Genomic DNA, 20508 nt, shown 5'->3' on the forward strand with positions numbered 1-20508 from the left:
AGACTCTCTCAGTGTAGTAACGGCTCGGCACACTCTTAAAAAACACAAAAACCCAGTCCTTGTCTCACTTTACTCTATTTTATGCACACTCTACACACTCAAACAACATGTTGTAGTGTGCTGGGTGCCAGGGCACCGTGAGATTCAAGGCAACGTGAGGGCGGATCAGCTCGCTGCATCCGTCCACAAAAGCACTGCCCCTACACCCATATCAATCCCGGCCCTTGATCTTAAGCCGTCTCTCAAACGAAACCTCAGAGTATACTGGCAGAGCAAGTGGGATACACACACACAAAACAAACTACACGTTATTAAGCCACACCTTGGTCATTGGCTGCCCGTATCGAAATCGCGTCATACAGAGACAGTACTAACGAGACTCAGGATAGGACACACATACACGACACACACACACCTTTTGTCCGGTGGCGATCCACCATTGTGTGACAGATGTGGTGAAGTATTGACAGTCCTTCATATTTTGGTTGAGTGCAAACAATTGGACACTGTAAGAGAACAACACTTTCCATTACCCTACCGACAACATATACCTTTACACCCTGCAATGTTCGTCGGTAGGGAACCGCTTTTTAGTCACAAATCATTGTTAGTGTTTTTTAAAGGAATTCATAGTTTTCATATCATATACCCGGGTATCCCGTAGCATGGCCTCTCCAGAGAGGTTTTTGCTGCGGTGGTTACACAAGAAAGCACTTGCCTCACGGCCCTTGGACGCAAGGGTATGAACGAGTGAGGCACTTGTGCTAATGCCATACATATCCACCATCGTCTTTTATTATCACCAACTTTTGTCATCTATTCACACCACACACACCTTTCACGACGTGGTCATGATTTTATTACTTGTATGTTTTTACCCGCCTTACCGCGAGGAACTTTATGGCCCTTATACAGCCGCTTATCACAATCATTGTCCATGTTTTTAGTAAGATGAACTGGCGCTCTTTGGCCGTGAAATGGCCCTTGCGCCATAAAACATCAAACATCATCATCATCACGATTTTTTCCGGAATCTTGCGGGGAAACCGAAACCAAAGGGCCGATACGCGCAACAAGCAGATGACTACAATGACGTTACTGTTGAAAACAGCGGTTACAGGGGAGCTGTTTTTGCCCTTTTGTTAACGAATGTGCGTTATGCGTGCTGTATTTGCAAGTGCAGCCCACACATCCACAGGATGAAGTCGGTTCATGGTTGATAAAACAAAGCTCCCTCAGTTCGAATATCTCAAAATAATAAGGGAGTTGCGCACTTTCGCGTTTCGGTTTCGTCTTCACCGCGAAATTAGGGAAAATTTTATCATTTCGCTGTCAATATTAGGGACCACTTTTCTAAAATCGAAAAGTGGCAGTGGGTTCTTCACATGAAGAACTTAAATTGTCCATTTTTAATTGGCTGCCTAACTTTACAAAAAAAAGGTTAATTATTCAGGTTTCATAAATACAGTTCAAACTAATGTCTTCGACACTCTTGTGATGCCTGCCACTACAGAAAAAGAAACTGTGAAGATGGCGAGCAAACAGCATTTTTCGCAGATTTTTAAAGAATAATGAACACATTTCTTCACACAGCCTGCATAAAAATAAAGCCTTGGTGGAAACAGAAAAAACATCTATATTATATCGTAAACAATGAAGAAACAAGACAAGAGAACAGGCCATCCTAAGTGTCAATACAAAAGCCGCTGAAATTAGATCAAGAAGATTCGCAAGAGAAAGAAGCACTTCGCGAAGTGCTAGAGTCTGAAGCCTGTCATAAAGTGTTAGAGGATAAGGCAGGCACGCAAGACGCTGAAGTGGGTCATATAGCACAAGACGCCGTATAGTCCGTCAGAAAGAGCAGGACGCCGAGGCTATCGACACTAAAGTGTGCGCTAGAAAGCAGTATGCCGAGGCAAGTCGCGAAGCGTATGGTGTTGAGCCCAGCACAAGGCGCAGAATGGCGAAGTACATCAGAGGCGACGCGTCGTAAAGCGCTTCAGACTGAGGCGCTTCGAAAAGAATGTTGATATCACGTTCCAAGGCGTTAGATATTTGCACCCGTCGAATAGAGCTTGAGGACGAGGAACGCGTCACGGAGTACTAGAGAATGAAGCTTGTCAAAGAGAACAGGAGGCAAAAGAGGCTATCCACGACAGCGACAGACCACCCAAAACTGAAAAGACATCTCTATAGGTGAGTGTGTTAGCTTTACAAGCATCGGGACTACCGTTCTCTCCGAGGAGCACAACAGTAGCAATCGGACGATAATATATCCTAGTTCATCCGTGTGAAACTTTCGCACTACAGTCGAGGGCAGCGTAGTATACGATGGTAGGAAAGTTCTACCAAAAGAAAAAGGCGTCGGGGAAAACGTAAGAGGCGCTCAAAAGAGATGAATAGTGCCAAGAGCGCTACGGTAGCTAAACGCCATGACATCATCTCTTGAGACACCAAGCTGAAGACTATTCCTGAAAACTCGGAAAGGCCTACTAAGAAAAGGTTGAAGAAACGAGTATTCTTCGCCTGGTCTTACCTCCTTCAGTGCATACACCGAATGATTACGAAGATGAGTTAGTTTAGCCGCCTGAAGATTTGGCAGCGCCTGTCCAACTTATTAGGTACACTAAAGATACACGACACCGATTTTGGTCTTTCGACTGTCTTTGAGAGTGTCTTTTGTCTTGTCGTTTTCCTATTTACACTGCAACGATGCCAACAGTCCGCTGAAGGTCTGCGGACGACTCTATGTGCGTTTTGTGTTCTTGCACAAAACATTTAGACGAAAAACTTGAATCAGGGCATCACCTGTTCCTCATTTTCAGTCGTGGTCCCTGCTATGCTATTGTCCGTCTCGGGATACGTGGCACAGCACCCGCCGTCTCTCACGGCATCGAGGAAGGGGATGCTGTGGAATCTTCGTTCGGCCACCGATCTCCCGACGACTTTTCAACAAGACTGCCGATGTGTTTTGCTTGTGTTTTCAGTCAGCCATCACGTTACTCTATGACGACACGCTGTCTTTCGAGGCGTTGTTGTCGTTGGCCTAGTGTGACCAGATGGTCCGGCGACATCATCGGCCTCGTGTTCCGGGCTATTCAGAGAGAAAAAGGGTTCAGCGAAAGCGTGACGCGAAGGCAAAAGAGACGAGCGGCATCAAGCACACTAAAGGGCTAAGTACGATGACGGCATCTCTCGAAAAGCCAAAAGAAAGTTCAGGCAGCAGACCCAAAAACGCATGCTTGGCGAAGTTCACAGTTGAGATGCCCCGCTGAGGTCTATACACCAAGCGCGAAACGCGTAACAGCAAAAAATAATAATAATTCACAGGAAATTCATAGGCCGATGTCTTCGCCTGGTCCAATTTTTTTCATTGCAGTGTAGAGGCAAGAGCGTGGGAAAATATCGCGTACGCCTGAGTCGTTCCAATGGCTGTCCCCCATCGTGGTGGAAGGATCACTGTTTGAGCAGAAGGGATACAGTATGCGGGAGGGGTGCAGTATAGGCCTGTCCTCACAGGACGTACTACTACAAGTTAAGGAAAAGATTCCCTGCAACGTTCGACACAACAGTGACCATATTCTCTTGCCCATCGGCATTAAAGGGGCTTTCGACAACATCAGGCACCAAAGAATACTGGAAGGGCTCACCTTACCCAACTGCGGCAAAAGGTCATTCAGAGCTTTTTAAGTCACCGCTAGGTGGAGCTGAAGATCGGAGAGCTCCAGATTCCAGCATACGAACCTCCCAACAAGGGCACGCCTCAAGGAGCAGTAATATAACCCGCGATCCACAACGTCGCCATGCTTGGCCTTACAAGAAAACTGCAAGATGTAGAAGGCCTCTGCCACGCCTTCAGTGCAGACGGTATCATAATCTGGACCACTAAAGGAGAACTTGCTCAAAAGGAACAGCAACTGCAAACTGCAACCAACATCATCGAAGAATATGTAACCGACGGGGTCTACATGGCTCCGCACCGAAATCGGAAATCTTACATGTATGGTGAAGCCGATGTAACCATGCAGTCCCCGCAGACTCATCAAGAAAACTTGATCTACCTCAGTGAAAGCTTCATGCCCCCCCCCCCCAAAAAAAAAACACCATTGATCAGCACCCTGGGCATGTCGCTCCAAAGTAACCAACGAGCCACGCTCCTCCAAAGCAGCGTAAAGGCTATATCGAGCATGATATATCTCGGGTAATATTCAAGAACAGAGGCATGAAAGAAAGACACACCCTCCGACTTGTTCGAAGTCTGGTAGTGAGCAGAACAACATACAGCCTACCTTTTTATTTTGATAATCTTACAAGATCTGAGAAAAAACGGGCTGGCATCATCCTGTGAATGGCATTCAAGACTGCTCTCTATCTGTCAACGAGTACATCCACTAAAAATTTGATCGCACTGGGTCTTCATAAGACCATCAGCGAAGTTACTGAAGGCCTTCACGTCTCGCAACAACAAAGAATTCGGCGTGCTCACACGGGCCGACCCAAATCTGAGCACACCTTCGAACAATGTTTTTGCCTCCATATAAAATGCAGCTGCCGCAGCCGGGATTCGATCTCGTGACCTGCGAGTCAGAAGCCGAATACTTTAGCCACTAGACCACCGTGGCGGGGGCCGCAGGCAGGGGATTTCGCGACACCTCTACTTCCTAACAATACTCGGACCCTTCCAATGCGGGGTCTCACATAGCGTGAGTCGTTTCGGAACGTTAAACCTCATATAATAACGCACCCCGCTGCGGTGGTCTAGTGGCTAAGGTACTCGACTGCTTACCCAAAGATCGCGGGATCGAATCCCGGCTGCGGCGGCTGCATTTTCGATAGAGGCGGAAATGTTGTAGGCCCGTGTGCTCAGATTTGGGAGCACGTCGAAGAACCCCAGGTGTTCTAAATTTCGGAAGCCCTCCACTACGGCGTCTCTCATAATCATATGGTCGGTAAACGCCACATATCAGGTAATCAAATAGAATAACGCAACAAAAAGCTACCAACATGTATACCGTTGCATATACTTCTCGCACAAATATGTTTATGTTCATTTTTCTCCCACATCAATGAGTGCTGGAATTTTTCGCCCCCTTCATTTGTGGCAGCTTATAGCAGCTACGGTGTCGCACTTTTAAGCGCGAGGGCGTAGGTTCGATTCCGACCATGGCGACCGCATTCCTGGCGGGAGGGGGGAGGCGAAGAGCATCGGTGCGCCTAGATTTGGCGCGGAAAATTTTTGACAACTACATGGCTCAATAGCAACAGCCTACAGCCTTCATCTGAAGAGCTTACGAGATTCTGCTATCAGACCTGACTCGGATGCAATGGCCTCACTCCGGCACAAGCCCGGCCTTGGGCATTCGAAAACACTTTTCCTGGCCCGAGCCCGGCTATATGCTCAGCTTTTCTTGCCAGCACTGGCCTTTTCAGTGTTCTCAGAAGCCGAAATTGAGGTTAGAGGTAAAGCACCAAAAAAAGTAAGCAAGCTTTCCTAAAAGATCTAACAAAGAGACCAAACAGGCTACCTAAAGCGATAAAAAAATTTCGTGAATCGTGAAAGAAGCCAGTGATCCAGCGTATAATGATGTAATGTTTGTATAGGGCGCTTGAAATACATGGTGCTATGAATAGGGTGGCTCTAAAACTTCATGCTTTTACTGAAACTGTGCACCAGTATAGACATTTCGCGCTTTGCAAACACAGTTGTTGGATGGCGTCCGATTTTGTGCGCCGGTGTAGCATACTATGGTAACCTAGTCGGGGAACGAAAGCCTTAGCGCCCATATATAATTGTGGGCGAGTATTTAAAGTAAATATTCCTTTAAGAAACCATGCTTTAAGAAAGAGAAAAAAGAGTCAGCGTAATCTGGCACTGATTTGATAGATAGATATGTGGGGTATAACGTCCCAAAACCACCATATGATAATGAGAGACGCCGCAGTGGAGGGCTCCGGAAATTCCGACCACCTGGGATTCTTCAACGTGCGCCAAAATCTAGGAACACGGGCGTACAGAATTTCCCCCTCCATCGGAAATGCAGCCACCGCAGCTGGGATTCTAACCCGCGACCTGCGGGTCAGTAGCCGAGTACCTTAGCCACTAGACCACCGCGGCGGGGCGCGTAATCTTGCAGACTTCTAAAAACACGCTTTTTGCTTCGGCGTTCCTGAGCGATCATTGAGGTGACCGGAAGTGTTTTGGGTGTAAAACACGGGCTGCTATATGCATACTATCGAAATATTTATACTGACCGAAAATAACTACAAATTGATGCATGCACACGACGCTGTTACAGGCATGGTCCTCTTCAGTGGCCGTTCCTAAATTTTGCCCAGAAAACAGACGTACGAGTTCATAATCGCGCAATGACACACAAAAAAAAACTCACTGGAGGGTTGCTAGAGTTATCTCTGCACTTAGCGGAATCAGCGCTGTCTGCAGCCCCTACAGCGTGCGAGAATAATTCTCGCATTCACCTCTTTCAAGGGCACCTACTACGTTATCAGACGAAAGTAGGTCTGACATTATCATATCTCACGCAAAATGCAACGGAATTCGATACTCCATTTTTTTTTCTTCCCGCAGTTTTCGGACGCCGCGTTACACAATATTAGCATGCGGAGTACATGCGCAGCGCATGCTCGTGGACTGAAATCAACGAATAGCATTGCAACTTTTGTCCTGTTCAGGTGGTCGTAATGAACTGGAGAATTGTATGCACATTTATTTTTTCTTTGCCTTTCTTTTTTTTAGAGCGACGTGGTGCATGTTTAGGTTTTAAAATATCGCGCCCACGCTCAAAATGTTGCATAGAAGGTTATTGCGTTCATTGATTGATATGTGGGGTTTAACGTCCCAAAACCACTATATGATTATGAGAGACGCCGTAGTGGAGGGCTGCGGAAATTTCGACCACCTGGGGTTCTTTAACGTGCACCCAAATCTGAGCACACGGGCCTACAACATTTCCGCCTCCATCGGAAATGCAGCCGCCGCAGCTGGGATTCGAACCAGCGCCCTGCGGGTCAGCAGCCGAGTACCTTAGCCACTAGACCACCGCGGCGGGGCATTTCATATTTAGCGGACTTTCTTTGAACGCCACAAAGAATCGCGACTAGATCACGAATAATTAGACTAGTTGTTTAGAAAGACTCTTTTATGACGTGACAAAATACACTTGATCCTAAAGCTATTAAACTTTTGCCTAATTGATCTCACCTAGTGAACTAATCAAGCACGCTATAAAAATACTCTAATGAACGCCACATAAAGGCTAAATACATGTCATGGGTTTCGTTCGGTTGCGGTTAACCAATTTTTTTCAAATCTTTTGTGCGTAAAATATTCCGTTGACCGGGTTAGGCGTCTGCGTTTCTGGGAACACTGTCGTTTGTTTAATGGGAAGCTCTGCTTGCGAAGCACACGAATAAAAAAAAACTACATGTTGTAAGAAGTTAGGAGCATTGCACGCCCATAACTCACGTAGGAATTCGCGTCACCCGAGCTCCCGCGAGTCGTAGACGCGTGGTCTGGGACCACGCATGCACAGGTTTCTCGCAAGCGACGGGGGGTGCGTGCCAAAACATCGGCCGTGTCACTGACATACGACGCATCATTTCGTGCTCGAGTGGCTTCAGATAGCCAAGGGCTGTGATCTCAAGGGACGCCGCAGATGGGGTTTGCCTCGTTTATCGCACGAAACTGTTTGCAGCCGCGCTTATCGTTCGCGTGACGACGCGCGTTGGCACCCGCGCGAGCTTCCCCGCTGGGCGATCCTCTTCGCAATATTGCCACCGTCCGAGGGAAAGCATACAACACACACAGGGGCGCGGGCCGTCTCCGGCGTCCCTCCTGAGAGGCTCGAGTGTCACATTGTGGAGACCGACTGTCAGACGTCGAGACAAGCCACCGTGTTGGCTGACCGGCCTTCAAGATGTTGACCAGTATGATGAGGTACATGTGACCGCTTTGTTTTGGTGTCTGCTTGATTTACGACAGTCACCTGAGGCTCAACATTGTGGTCGAAGCACTTAAAATTGAGACGCGGTTTGTCTTAAATTTGGCCCCGCCGCCGTGGTCTAGTGGCTAAGGTACTCGGCTGCTGACCCGCAGGTCACGGGGTCCAATCCCGGCTGCGGCGGCTGCATTTCTGATGGAGGCGGAAATGTTGTAGTAGGCCCGTATGCTCAGATTTGGATGCACGTTAAAGAACCCCAGGTGGTCGATGTTTCCGGAGCCCTTCACTGCGGCGTCTCTCATAGTCATATGGTGGTTTTGGGACGTTAAACTCCACATATCATGATCATGTCTTAAATTTTAGCGTTGCGAATGGATGAATATATAAGGCGTCCCACGTAACTTGAGCCAAGAATTTGACAGTGAAAGGCATTAGAAGGTAAATTGAACCGAACGCGTACTACTCGCACTAGCTTCTAGGTACTCAGGCTGTTTCTTAATTCTCCTCATAATAACTAATTATTAACTCTTAATTACCTATTTTTCTATTTAAGGGTTGGAAGCTCAAAATATGAACATTGAGATGTAGAACACTTTCAGAAACCACCGACTAAATTGTTTCCTGTACGATACGTCTCGCTCTGATATTTTTCCCCGTGTAAAAAAAGCCCGCGAAACGTGAAACGATCAAAGCCGTGTGACGGACCACGAGCGCACTGCTATAGTGTTTTCTATAGGCTTTCTAGATCGATTGATTGATTTGTGGAATTAACGTCTCAAAACCACTATATGGTTATGAGAGACGCGGTAGTAGAGGGCTCTAGAAATTTCGACCCACTGGGCTTCATTAACGTGCACCCAAATCTGAGCACACGGGCCTACAACATTTTCGCCTTCATCGGAAATGCAGCCGCTGCAGCCGCGATTCGATCTTGTGACCTGCAGGTCAGCAACCGAGTACCTTGCCACTATAATATATATAGACCACCGTGGCGGGGCCTAGGCTTTCTTTAAAACGTGAAAACAATAACAGCACTAGACGTATCGTACAGGAAACAATTTTGTCGGTGGTTTCTGAAAGTGCTCTGCATCTCAGTGTTCATACTTTGGGTTTCCAGCCCATGATTAAAACCTCTCTCTCTCTCTCTCTCTCTCTCTCTCTCTATATATATATATATATATATATATATATATATATATAATTTTATTTCCAATGGTTTCGAACCGTTTACCTCCGGTCTTCGTCAGTGTTTGCGAACATGGCTTCTCTGCTGCTTTTCTGTTTGCAGGCTAATCTTGGTGCTTGTAATCAATGTTTTCATTGGAAGATTTTAGTTATAAAATTTCCTACTGTATTTCAAAAGTAAACGCCTTGCTATTCGACAGTCATATTGAAGGCACTTTCCGGCCATATTTAACAAGCCTCACACAAGCACACCATCCGGGGAAAGATGCACGTTCCGCGTATGTTGTTGAGGAAAGCTGGGCGAAGCGACGCCTAACTCGCTGTTTTGTCTCTTTTTTCGCCTAATTGTGGCAGTCAGAACCATTGACGGATGCTCTTATACTACTTACTTGCGGGCCAGTAATGGGTCCACAGTTTTTGACAAGTTAGCTTTCTATAGCTACTTAGGTCGCTCATGATGGTTCAATTTCTAATAATAAACGATTGCACATGGTCGGGGACCGAGGTTTCCTGCTATCTTAGGGCAACTAGGAATGTGCTTGCCGAGCGTACAACACGTGCCAACTGATAAACCGGAGTAGGTACCGTGCTGCTAGCCTGGCTTGTAGTAGACAACTTGGGTAGTGTCTAAGCGTCACTGTGTGGTTTGCCGAAATAGTGAAATATTCAGTACTATACGTGCATTAGTATGGGTCCATTCTTGAAAAATCGGGCAGATTGAATGTGCCACTGTATATGACACGAGGTGGCGTAGCGTAACATTAAAATGATCATACCACTACCCCAAACGGAACTACTAATTGATTGATTTGTGGGGTTTAACGTCCCAAAACCAACATATGATTATGAGAGACGCCGTAGTGGAGGGCTCCGGAAATTTCGACCACCTGGACGGAACTACTACTTGTGTGCGTCGAGCGTGGTCTCTTGATACACAGTCATTGCAACACGGTTGCATCCATGGTGGTAGTGTTAATTTGCTTGAGGTGCTGTGGAGTTTCCAAAGGGGACACTGTGATTGCTGCAAAATGTGCATACCGTAGTTTTTCACAGACCTGCAGCATTGTGTGCCCCCACTTTATTTTTTGTGCGCCCATAACGTTTTCACTACCGGATTGCGTATAATGATATTCAAAACACCTCAGACAAAATATAGGTAACTCTGACACTAACAAACATCTGAAATGCTTTATTCCATATTTTTTGAAGTTGTAAACGTTCCCGGTCAGCCACACAGTATAAAAACTAGAGACGGCTTCAAAACGAGTCTTAAATCGTGGGGTTTCCGATAGCTCAAAGGAGCACTCGTTGTCTGAAACATTTATTTTCACTGCGAATTAAGGTCACCTATTGTAACGTATATGTGTCACGTAGAATAATTTGTAGGGGTGCTGCGATGGTTATTTAGGGGTGGGGGGGGGGGCTACGTGATATGTTTTTTAAAGGTGCGCTTTCGGCAGCTACTCAAGAGCATAGAGAACTAGCAATTGTTTCAATCGGCTGTCACATCAAGACGTGGATACGACTTGCAAACGCAGAATAATACGGATCTTTTGCGGCTTATACAGCAGCAAAAATGGTTTGTCTAAGAGTATAAATTTCTAAATCTTAAGTGTTTGTTGCATTTTAGCCTCGACTCGCGCGTTCAGGCTAAATGTGATGACCAGATATATGTGATGACCAAACATTATTTCAGCACGAAGCAGACATCTTATTCTTTTTCAAGCTAATGTAATGTATCTATTAAATGCTAGTAAATCCCGCCCTGTTCTTGAATTGAAGGCATCATAACGCTTCCGTAACGACTGTCGGCAGTGGTGATTGGTCGTTTTGCGGGCTCTCTTGCACTCAATCACCAGCTTAAATAAGCGTAAAAAAGGCAATGATTAGGTGAACGTCTCGATACAAAAGCGATACTGCACAGTGGGTTAGGTGGTGTAGAAAATCAGTATAGCACATAATTTCTTGAAGTGCAGCTTATGTACAGCTAAGGCGCGTGGCCTTTTACCATTGCACCGATTATGAAAGCTTAGGTACTCACTAACTGAACAATGGGTTGGGGATATAATTGTTTGCTCAAGGAATATATTGTCAAACAATATAAGCAAGTACATGGCAGAATAAAAAATGGCTGTCTCTCCCGTAATCAAAAGTTAATATAAGCTAAAATAATTTATGCTCTTGGGCTAGTTGGTGGATGACAAGCATGCGTTTGTTTGCGTTCTTTCTATTATCCGTGAGTATACATAGCTACGCTAACGCGACAGAGAGGACGAAGAGAAGAGGAGGACAAGGAGCGCTTGTCTTGCGAGTGGATCAGTGCCGGGTGGCAGCCATTCACCCCCCTTCCATCAGCCTATCTTCAAATGAACATCTGTCATCGTAACAATATAATTCGTTAATTGATATGTGGGGTTTAACGTCCCAAATCTACCATATACATTATAAGAGACGCCGTACTGGAGGGTTCCGGAAATTTTGACCACCTGGGGTTCTTTATCGTGCATGCACCCTAATCAGCATTTTCACCTCCATCTGAGAGTATGTATACTTAGTTTGTATATATATATAGTGTGTCTGTGTGTGTGTGTAAAGAGAGAGAGAGAGAGGGGAGATTTTTTTCAAAGATGTCTGTCAGTTCTCATCAATAATCCTAGATAAAAAGCCAAATGGGCTACCAGGTAAGCAGATTGGTTGGCCAATTTTAAAATGAGCTAGTGCGTTGTTCACATCCCGCCACACCATACTGTGGAATCGTCCATCTGGACGCCATTGTTTCCCGACACTGTGTGTAATGAATTTTGGCCTAGGCCATGAAAAAATGCAGACCTGAAAGTTTACTGAATCCGTCTAAACCTGCCTTGAAATGAAACTAATTGCGAGTCTCCTTTCTGCCGAACATCATCCATTCTGTTGCGCCTCACGCTGCATCACGCCACCTCTCGAAGGAGGCGGCGCAAAACTCGCGGTCCTCACCGCGTAACTCACAGGCCATTGGCGTTGAAGAGGAGCACAGGCAATGTGAATGTTACCATATATCTGCCTTGTAAACGTTGCTCCTGGAAATGACATATACAACTTCAGCGTAGAGGAAGTTCTGAACAACCATTAAAACCATAGGGCGAAATATTTTTGTAACTTGGGTAGTAACTAACGTTCAATGTGGTCCTGTAGGAAAAGTTCTAGGTCAGAGACCGCGGTATAAGAGCCTTTTTGGTTAGTTTACCGGATATCCTGGCTTTATTGGCCAGACAATGGCTCTGGATTTTGGTTCAAGGTCACTTCAGGATCAATTACAACGAGAAGTAAAAGCTTAACAACGACGCCACAGGACAAAGTACCTGCACGGTTACGTCTTTTCTGCTGTCAAATAGCTGATACCTCTTGATCTGGTGAACAGTGTTTGAGAAAAAACGACCTTTAGTAATCCTCTGGCCATATTACAGCTAAACGCGCTTAGCAAGGGTTCTGTCTGCAGTGTATATAGTTTTCTTAGTGGTATTTAGCGATTGGTCTTCTCGATAGTAATCGATGCCTTAAGATACGCGCGCTCACGCTTGATTGTACTGTTAACTCGTGGTTAATATCAAACTTATGCGCAAATAAGGGAACTGTTACTGCATGAAAAGGGAAAACAAATTATTATAGTTGCAAAATGAGAGAGGAAAACAGGTGTGTGTTTGCGTGAGAAGGAGTGAAGGGGAAAAGCTTTGACTTGAAGTCTCTTAGTGAAAATGACGGATCCTCTCGATGTATTCGCTGAGGCAGCTCTGTGATTATGGCATTATGCTGCTGAACGACAGGCCATTGTTTCGATTCCACTTGCGGCGGTAGCACTTCATCAGGTGGAATGCGAGAACGCTCGTGTAGCATGCACTGGCTTTACGCGTTGAATATCTCAACAGTCCAGATTGATTTACCGTTCCCCACTTTATAGCATGCCTAATAATCAGAATGTCATGTGTTCCCGAAAAAGCTTGGTGATTTCTTGAAAGTTATACTTTTATACTGAGCGGAATTACGACTGACAGCCAAAGAAACTTATTGTTGCATCCCAGAGTATACTAGTTTGCCTACGCTGAAGGATTCATAATTACTCTGTTCTCGAGCTACAGAAGACAGGAACTGGCATTTAATTCTTTCTCTCTCTTGATACAACAATAGCTGTTAAAGGTCACTCAAGCAAATCTAAAAAGTACCAGTATCTACTCGGTTGGTGCTATCGCTACGACTACCGATTTTAGAAATGAGAAGGCTCCTCCTAATGGGTTCTGTATAGGTGTCCGTACTCGAAAGGCGCGCTTCACCCGAGGGCGCCAGAGCAAGAGTAGCAATATTTTGACCCAAAAAGCGGTTGGCACACGATGCGGAAACATGATAAACTGAACGAGAAGTGAAAGAGATGATTGGAATAACGGGTAAATATGAAGAGATAGCTTGTTAGTGCACTCCTACAGTGCAAAACAAGGGGGTCGCCTGGTTTTTGGGCCACCATATTGCTACTTTTGCTATGGTGTTTTCGAATGAATCCCGCGTTTTGAGAATGGACACTTATTCAAATCTTCAGTACGGTTTGTTCCAGCTTTGGAGGCGCTACCGCGGCTAACAGAAAAGCTCCAATTGCTCGCATATTGCAAAGCTGTACTACTTTTCCCTTTTCGCTATACCTGTCATTTCTCCCATTTCGCGTCCCTCGCGTGACGGAGGATTCGCCAAGAATCAGCTTTCCTTCAACCAAAGAGGACAGAAACACGCTGAGCCCGCCGATGGAGAGCCTGTCAACACAATAACACCACACGACCATCGACCCGGCTGATATCACGTGATCACGCCACTGAGGCAACGTCATTGCCTCAATTACAATGTTAAAACAGTATTCTTGCAACGCACACTGTGTGGCGAGGGAAAGCCCTGCTGATGCCTGGAGCGCGTGAGCGGCTATCTCCAGAGAGTGGCCGTGGTATCAGGCATGCAAATGCGTCCACTCAGTCGACAAACTCGAGCACATGCGCCCGGCAGCCTTATCGCGCCTGTTGTCACGGAAGCCTTGTAAGCCGCGCAACACGATAGCGCATACACTGCAGAGCCCACGAAAATGTGTCGCAGAAAGTGGCTTCGGAAGAGTAAACGAACTCCAAACGGAGGCCACCACTGGCGATCCAGTGCTGGAACCGTGCCCAGCTGATTTGTCTTTGCCGCACTCCGTGGAGTGTTTTGGTTAAGTGGAAAGAAAGACCAGCTGTTTGACAGCTGTCTGCTTTTCACTGCCACTTGGAGCCACATATATACAGCTGAATGTACGAGAACTAAGGTTGTGAGGTTTTGGTGTGATATTGATACGCTTAGATTGTGTTTCGTGTACATATACATGATGTTGGAATCATGCGCATAATGCCAGCTAAAGTGAACATGATTCGGTCTGTCTCAGTTGCTCAATTGTTTTAGCGCTCTACTGTGCCGAAGTGTTGGATTTTCGTCCGCTTATCGATCGGTGTCGTAAGAAATTAACAAATAAATTAAAAAGGTTCGCCCACTGTGACGTTTCTTTCTTGTATTTACTTTTGGGATGTTTAGCATCCTAACTTCGCACGGTGGCTCAGGTTATTTTTGTATAGAGTAAGGCCTTTAAGTGAGCCGTCCTGGACCGAAAACGTCGAAGACCGTTTCATAGCGTCGGTCGCGAGCTTCAACTCCCTTTAGGTTTGGACCCTTCTCGCCCGCATATTGTCACGTAGTACATTGTAGGTGGTTGCCCTTAGCGTCGTTCCTTTTGCCTTTCCCGTCAGTGGTATTTCATCGTATGACGAGACCGCCTCGCCATTTGATTCACTCAGCAGAGATAAAAACTGCGCCGTACATTATCTGGGCTTTAAAAGCCCGCTTTCTCACTGCCGATCACCGCAGTGCGTATGAGAGAATGTGCAAAGGATACGGCATCGTTCCCGCTGTACAGCGGGTGGATAGAAAATCGTCAGCACGCAAGAAATCTAGAAGCAGGTAAGACACTATGGCACAATATTCGTGTTTTCGTATAGTTCTACAGAAATATTGAAAGACGTCCAATATGCAGTGGAACTCGACGCGTCATCGAGCAGCGTAATCAACCATTATCATTTTGGGCTATCAATGTGGATAGGCCTTTTCAATGTTTACAAACACAGACCCTTGAAGACATCCGGTTTTGTCCACGGATGTGCCCTAACAGCACCGGTGGCCAGCAGTAGCTTTAATAAATAGCCTGCTCATTTTCTACAGATTCCTTCTCTTATTTGGCATAATATATTCAAATAAATGTTATTTTGAGCTATATAAAAATTATAAATAATTTTCTTGTACGTTACGCACGTTCCTTTTATGGGAAAAACGAATGAGAGGCTTCCCTTATCTTAGAAAAAAACTTGAGAACGTGCTTTCAGTTTCGACGTTTGGAGCTAGTAAATGAGGTGACCGGAAGTTTTTTCGGGAACAATGCTTGCAACCTTGAAATCGTCCTCCTTCACATCATTCAGATGGGGGCATTAAATATAGGTATATTCAAGAAGTTTTGTATTCTGCTTGACTTACATACCGACACTGTCTACAAGATTCCTTTGTCATCGGGCGTGATAAGTACTGGCTTGCATCTCCGACTCCTGAGTAGCAGTGGTCAGTAGTCATAACGGCGACACAAAGATGTCTTGTGCAGATTCTTGCGTTCTGGCTTAGAGATTTGATGAAAGAAACACGTTCTGGATACTCAGTGGCCTTCTGCTATGGTGCCTCTAAGAACCCATAAATAAAAGCGGATTTGTTAAAAAGAAACAAAAATACCGTTGTCGATAAACCGTTCACGACTAATTTTACCTGCAATCACTCTTTGCGGAATAGGAGGGGAGAGCTGACGGTTCTTCAAAGTCTGGTCTCATAAACATATTTGAATAGAAAGAGAGAAAGAGAGAGAGAAATAGACTTCATTGGGCAATCCTGCGTGGGAAGGGTGAGAGCACCGCACAGGGTTCCGCACCCTCCTGTCTATCTAGACCTCAACGACGGCATGCAGGCCCAGCGCGAGCTACTAGGAGTTCGCTCCGTTCGCTTTTGCTGAGCCAGGGCCGCGTCAAGAAGTACTACTTTTGTTGAGAAGCTGAGAAGTACTACTTTTGTTCAAGACGTGACATTGTGAAAACTTTGCTTAATGTGAACATATTATTATGTGTTCTGTTGCGCTGCTTTCTGCTATGTGCACCACACACTGGTATGTTTAGAGCACCGTTGTGCACCTTTGGATCGTGTACTGTATAGTTGGCCATTTTACGTTTTGTATATTTGCTTCCGGCATAACGTGGAATGATATCAGGAACCATGGACTAATTAACTGCCTAACAACCGAAGCACTTCATTTGATCTCATTGATACTGGGAGGTTACCATTTCCATTGTATGTTTATTTTGCAATTAAGACAAATTGCCCATTGACGAACACTCGAGTAGTATTTGCTCTAGTGTTTTCTTTCCTTCTTGCGTGCATAGATAAGTCTCAAAGTGAATAGGCCAACCTGACAGGACAGCTTTGTTCAAACTGAGCGTGTATACAAGTGTTTGCGTAGAAATTTGTGTGTGTGAATTCTATAGTCAACGCTATTTGATTTGCCTTTTATTCGAGAGCTGGATATTAAAAGCTATCAAATATTCATTTCTCTCGAAATTCAAGGAACATTTTCCGGTGCACAGAGGGGGAAAGAGCGATGGTGGTAAGGGCTGTTTCGAACAACGTTTCTGGATGATAGCTGAAGATTTTGTTTGGGCAGTGTATATATAGTTTTATTTTATTATTGCGCTGGGATCTCCCCTAGATGGTTTCCAATCACTCGGTGATAGCTGCTTGCTTTCGAGTATATTATGAACGCATGCACTTTTCAGATTTATTGTCTGAGCATCCTCACTTCGCATGCTTTTCTTCACAATGTGCAGTTAGCAAGGGCGTAGCCAGAAATGTTTTTCGGGAGGTTAACACAAGCCTGACTGAGGGGCGGGGCACAGGCATCATCTTTCCTAAGTGACGTGAATATAAGCGGTAGTTTGAGCAGATTGTGTACATGTATATCAAAGTCGAGACTCCCCCCCCCCCTCTCTTCTCCATGCGTATATTCTTGTGAAGAGAGTAAGTAAAAGTGAATAATAAAAGTAAACTACAATAAACGACAGGTAAAGTGGTCGTTCGGAGCCCCTCGTAGAGGCATAAATGAACTAGCCTTCGAAAACGCGTCAGTGCGACGAACCGCCCGATCGGAGAAGACATCGTTAATTGCTCATCTCTGTAAAGCGTAGATGGCGTATAGTCCACGTCGGGGCGAAGTGCGTTTCACAAGTCAAGGACGGATCCGCTTACAACGAGGAATGAGAGTGATTGCATGCCTATGGTAATGAGTTTTATGCTCAGCTTCATATGTCAAGCAGCCCTGACGCAGTGATAGATTTTAGTAAACATTCTTTAGTTTACTGCACGCATCTGCGCATGCTTGAGATACGCAATCGTTTTTTTTGTAAGTTATGCTTTCCTTTGGCAAAACATTTTCGCACTTGTTATTTTTCAGGCAGACTTTCTCACAACCATTGTTGACATTACAGTTGCACTGTGACTTTTGATATCAATGAAGTGCTCAAATCGCAGAGATTTTATCAGGCAATCTGCGGGGACAAGGCAATAATTATTATAAATGTTCACTTGGTGTCAATAGAAAATGCACCGGAGACCAGTCTATACCTACTAACATAAAGATAGCTTGTTTCCCGTGTATATGTAATAGAAAACTTCAATACGTGCAGGAAGGCGTGATGTACTCTTTTTTTTTTGTAGCTTTCGCTGCTCTCTCACTGAAACGATAGTGTTGCGGCCAGGTGTCTTCCTTTGTTTGCAAGCGTGCAGCCTTCATTTTCCTTTACGTCAACAGATTCAGAACCATACGAAATATTTCACCACGCAGAGTCTATATGCGATATGAGATGCCATGTGTACACTGTTTCAACTAGTACGTGGATTCATGTTTGCAGCACTGAAGCCGGTGCGAACACGAGCAGCCTCGTAGCACACAAAATCTCGAGTAATCTGTACTTAAGTGACGAAGCAATGAACTCCTGTCTTGTTTAGAGCATGGTACACAATAATCAATTTCTCTTAACGCGTGAACTCCGACGAGAACTGCCCGAGCATGCAACACGTGTACACTTACGCTTCGGAAATTTTTATGCTAGTCGCGGGAATTTCACTGCTGCCATCAACTTCTTCGCGTTTATTCACACTTGCGGTGTGCAATCACAACGCAACAGAAACTACCACCCTTCTGTTGGAGCGCTATCACGAACGCGAGACGTTTCGCGCACAGGGTAAAATACTGGGAGAGCGTGACCTTACCAGCACCTGAAGGAAAGCGGAGAAATTGTATACCCGCGAATCTTTCCGCCGGGAGAGGAAGGAGTGCTAGTGTTTAAGGTGAAACTTTACCAGCCGACATATATTTTTGGCAAAGTTTTCGCTCTTTGCATTCAATGTCAGTGGCCGAACCTTGCTGCGCGGGTTGCTTCCTAGGTATGCGAAGTCACCCCATTGAAATACGCTGCCTACACGCATTGCTGGGTAGTTCGTGTTTTGTGTCAATCAGCGCCCCTCTATGAGACTCGATAGCCACGCCGAAACGACGTAAAGTAACGCTTGATGATTATTTCTCGAAAGACGACGCTGCTCCCTGTGAACACTGGAGAACTGGCAAAAAAAGCTACAGCAGCTGAAAAAATTGTTCCCATCTGCAGCTGTTGTTCTGCGCTGCCTGGATACGACTCGTATACCAAAAGAACTCCTGAAACCCTACCAGAGCAAAAATGTTGACTAAAATTGTGATTTCTGACAACGACATTGGTCTTTACGTGCTTAACGGGCCAAGACGCCAGGAGTTTCAGCACGACGAGACTAGACAACGTTTTCCAATGACGACATAAAAGCCAGGCGCTAACTACAGCTTTCCCTCAGTTTGTAAGTGCAAACTGAAGTTCCAAGCTCACTGGCAAAAATTTTTTTCATGACTTCTGGTGTTTTTCAAATATCAAGAGGGAGCAATACATGTGTGCTTTTTTGGAAAAGAAAGTTGAGACAAGGGGACTCACCAAGTTCTTAGGGCAAGCTTGGTCCCCTCTCCATTCACACGTCGCAAGAATGCGCTGGAAATTATCAAAAGCCACAACGAGTGTGACTACGAGAAGAGGTACCGCTGCTCTATACGCGGCAAAATTTCTAGAACCATGCGCTCAAAGGCGAGTCACTTGCTGAAAGGATGGAGTCATCAGCACAGACACAAAATAAATTAAACAGAAAAAAAATTCTCTATCATAGACTGTGAACATCCGTGGGCGACAAGGTGAATGTGAGAGACAATTACAAGAACCACAATATGATTATAAGAGACGGCGTAGTGGGGCGCTCCGGCAGTTTTACCACTTTGGGTCTTCAACGTGCACCTAAATCAAAGTGAATGGGCCTCGAGCCTCACCTACATAGAAAATTATGGTTACTGTGTACATATTTTTTCATGTTACATGATAACATGTCCACGTACCCCCATGTTTTTTTTATTCTGTACATTTCTTGTTGTGCGATATGTCACTATTTTGCAGAAATCATTCAGTGTGCCCTTTTAGTCATGTGAATGTAAAGGGACGAATAGATGAAGCGAATCAATAGTAAAATTTTTATTTCTTCATATATTTTTCAGCTTTATATTTTTTACTCTTGCGCTGTTTTCCACTCTGCTGAACAATAAAACTTGTGGTCACTACAATTGACCACACTACATTTCACATTATGCTGCTTTAGGTTTATGACCATAATCTTTTTATTTATCAGCTTACGTTGCAGTATTTTAGTAGGCCCTTCTTAGGTAGTGATTTGCCTGAACGTATGCCTGTGTTGCACCATTGTCATTAAACAACACTCTGGAGTGCCTTTAGCAGTTAGGGCATAGGAAGCATATGTATCACTATATTGTACACTCGCATACAAGCGAAGTTCACTGGATTAGCCGAATAGTCTGTCGCACGCGCGTGTGTGTGCGTGCGTGTGGGGTGGGGTAGGGAGGGGGGGGGGTGTTGGCGAGTGTGTATGTGTGTGTCTTTAAATGTTATCAGAACGTGCGAAGGTTCAATAGAAATGTTAGTCTCTGGCTTGAGTATATCTTAGCACATATGTTCGAAGAGTCACAATACACTCTAAGGCAAAATTATTAGAAAAAAGAGTAACGGAGCCCAATAGGCGAGCGCGATGAACGGATAGACCGTTAAGGAGTAACCACAGCGGGATGCGTGCCGCGAGCAAACTACTTAGTCTTTTAAGCGGATGA

General features: G+C 45.2%; 1 protein-coding gene across 6 annotated transcripts in view; it reads left to right on the forward strand.

Moving 5' to 3' along the window:
- Window positions 1-20508, forward strand: part of LOC119176929 ((Lyso)-N-acylphosphatidylethanolamine lipase) — a 430246-nt gene that overhangs the window by 6623 nt on the left and 403115 nt on the right. For 3 of the 6 annotated variants that reach the window (XM_075877929.1, XM_075877928.1, XM_075877930.1), the window contains exon 1: window positions 15004-15140. The exons of 1 other annotated variant lie outside the window; for it this stretch is intronic. In XM_075877929.1, the coding sequence (XP_075734044.1) occupies window positions 15061-15140 (80 nt within the window). In that variant the 5' untranslated portion in view covers window positions 15004-15060. Of the gene's footprint in view, window positions 1-7754; window positions 7955-15003; window positions 15141-20508 lie in introns of those variants that run through there. 2 more of the 6 variants (XM_037428270.2, XM_037428268.2) reach the window with 2 other exon arrangements.

This window comes from Rhipicephalus microplus, chromosome X (genome assembly GCF_043290135.1).
Source record: "Rhipicephalus microplus isolate Deutch F79 chromosome X, USDA_Rmic, whole genome shotgun sequence".
NCBI lineage: Eukaryota > Metazoa > Arthropoda > Arachnida > Ixodida > Ixodidae > Rhipicephalus > Rhipicephalus microplus.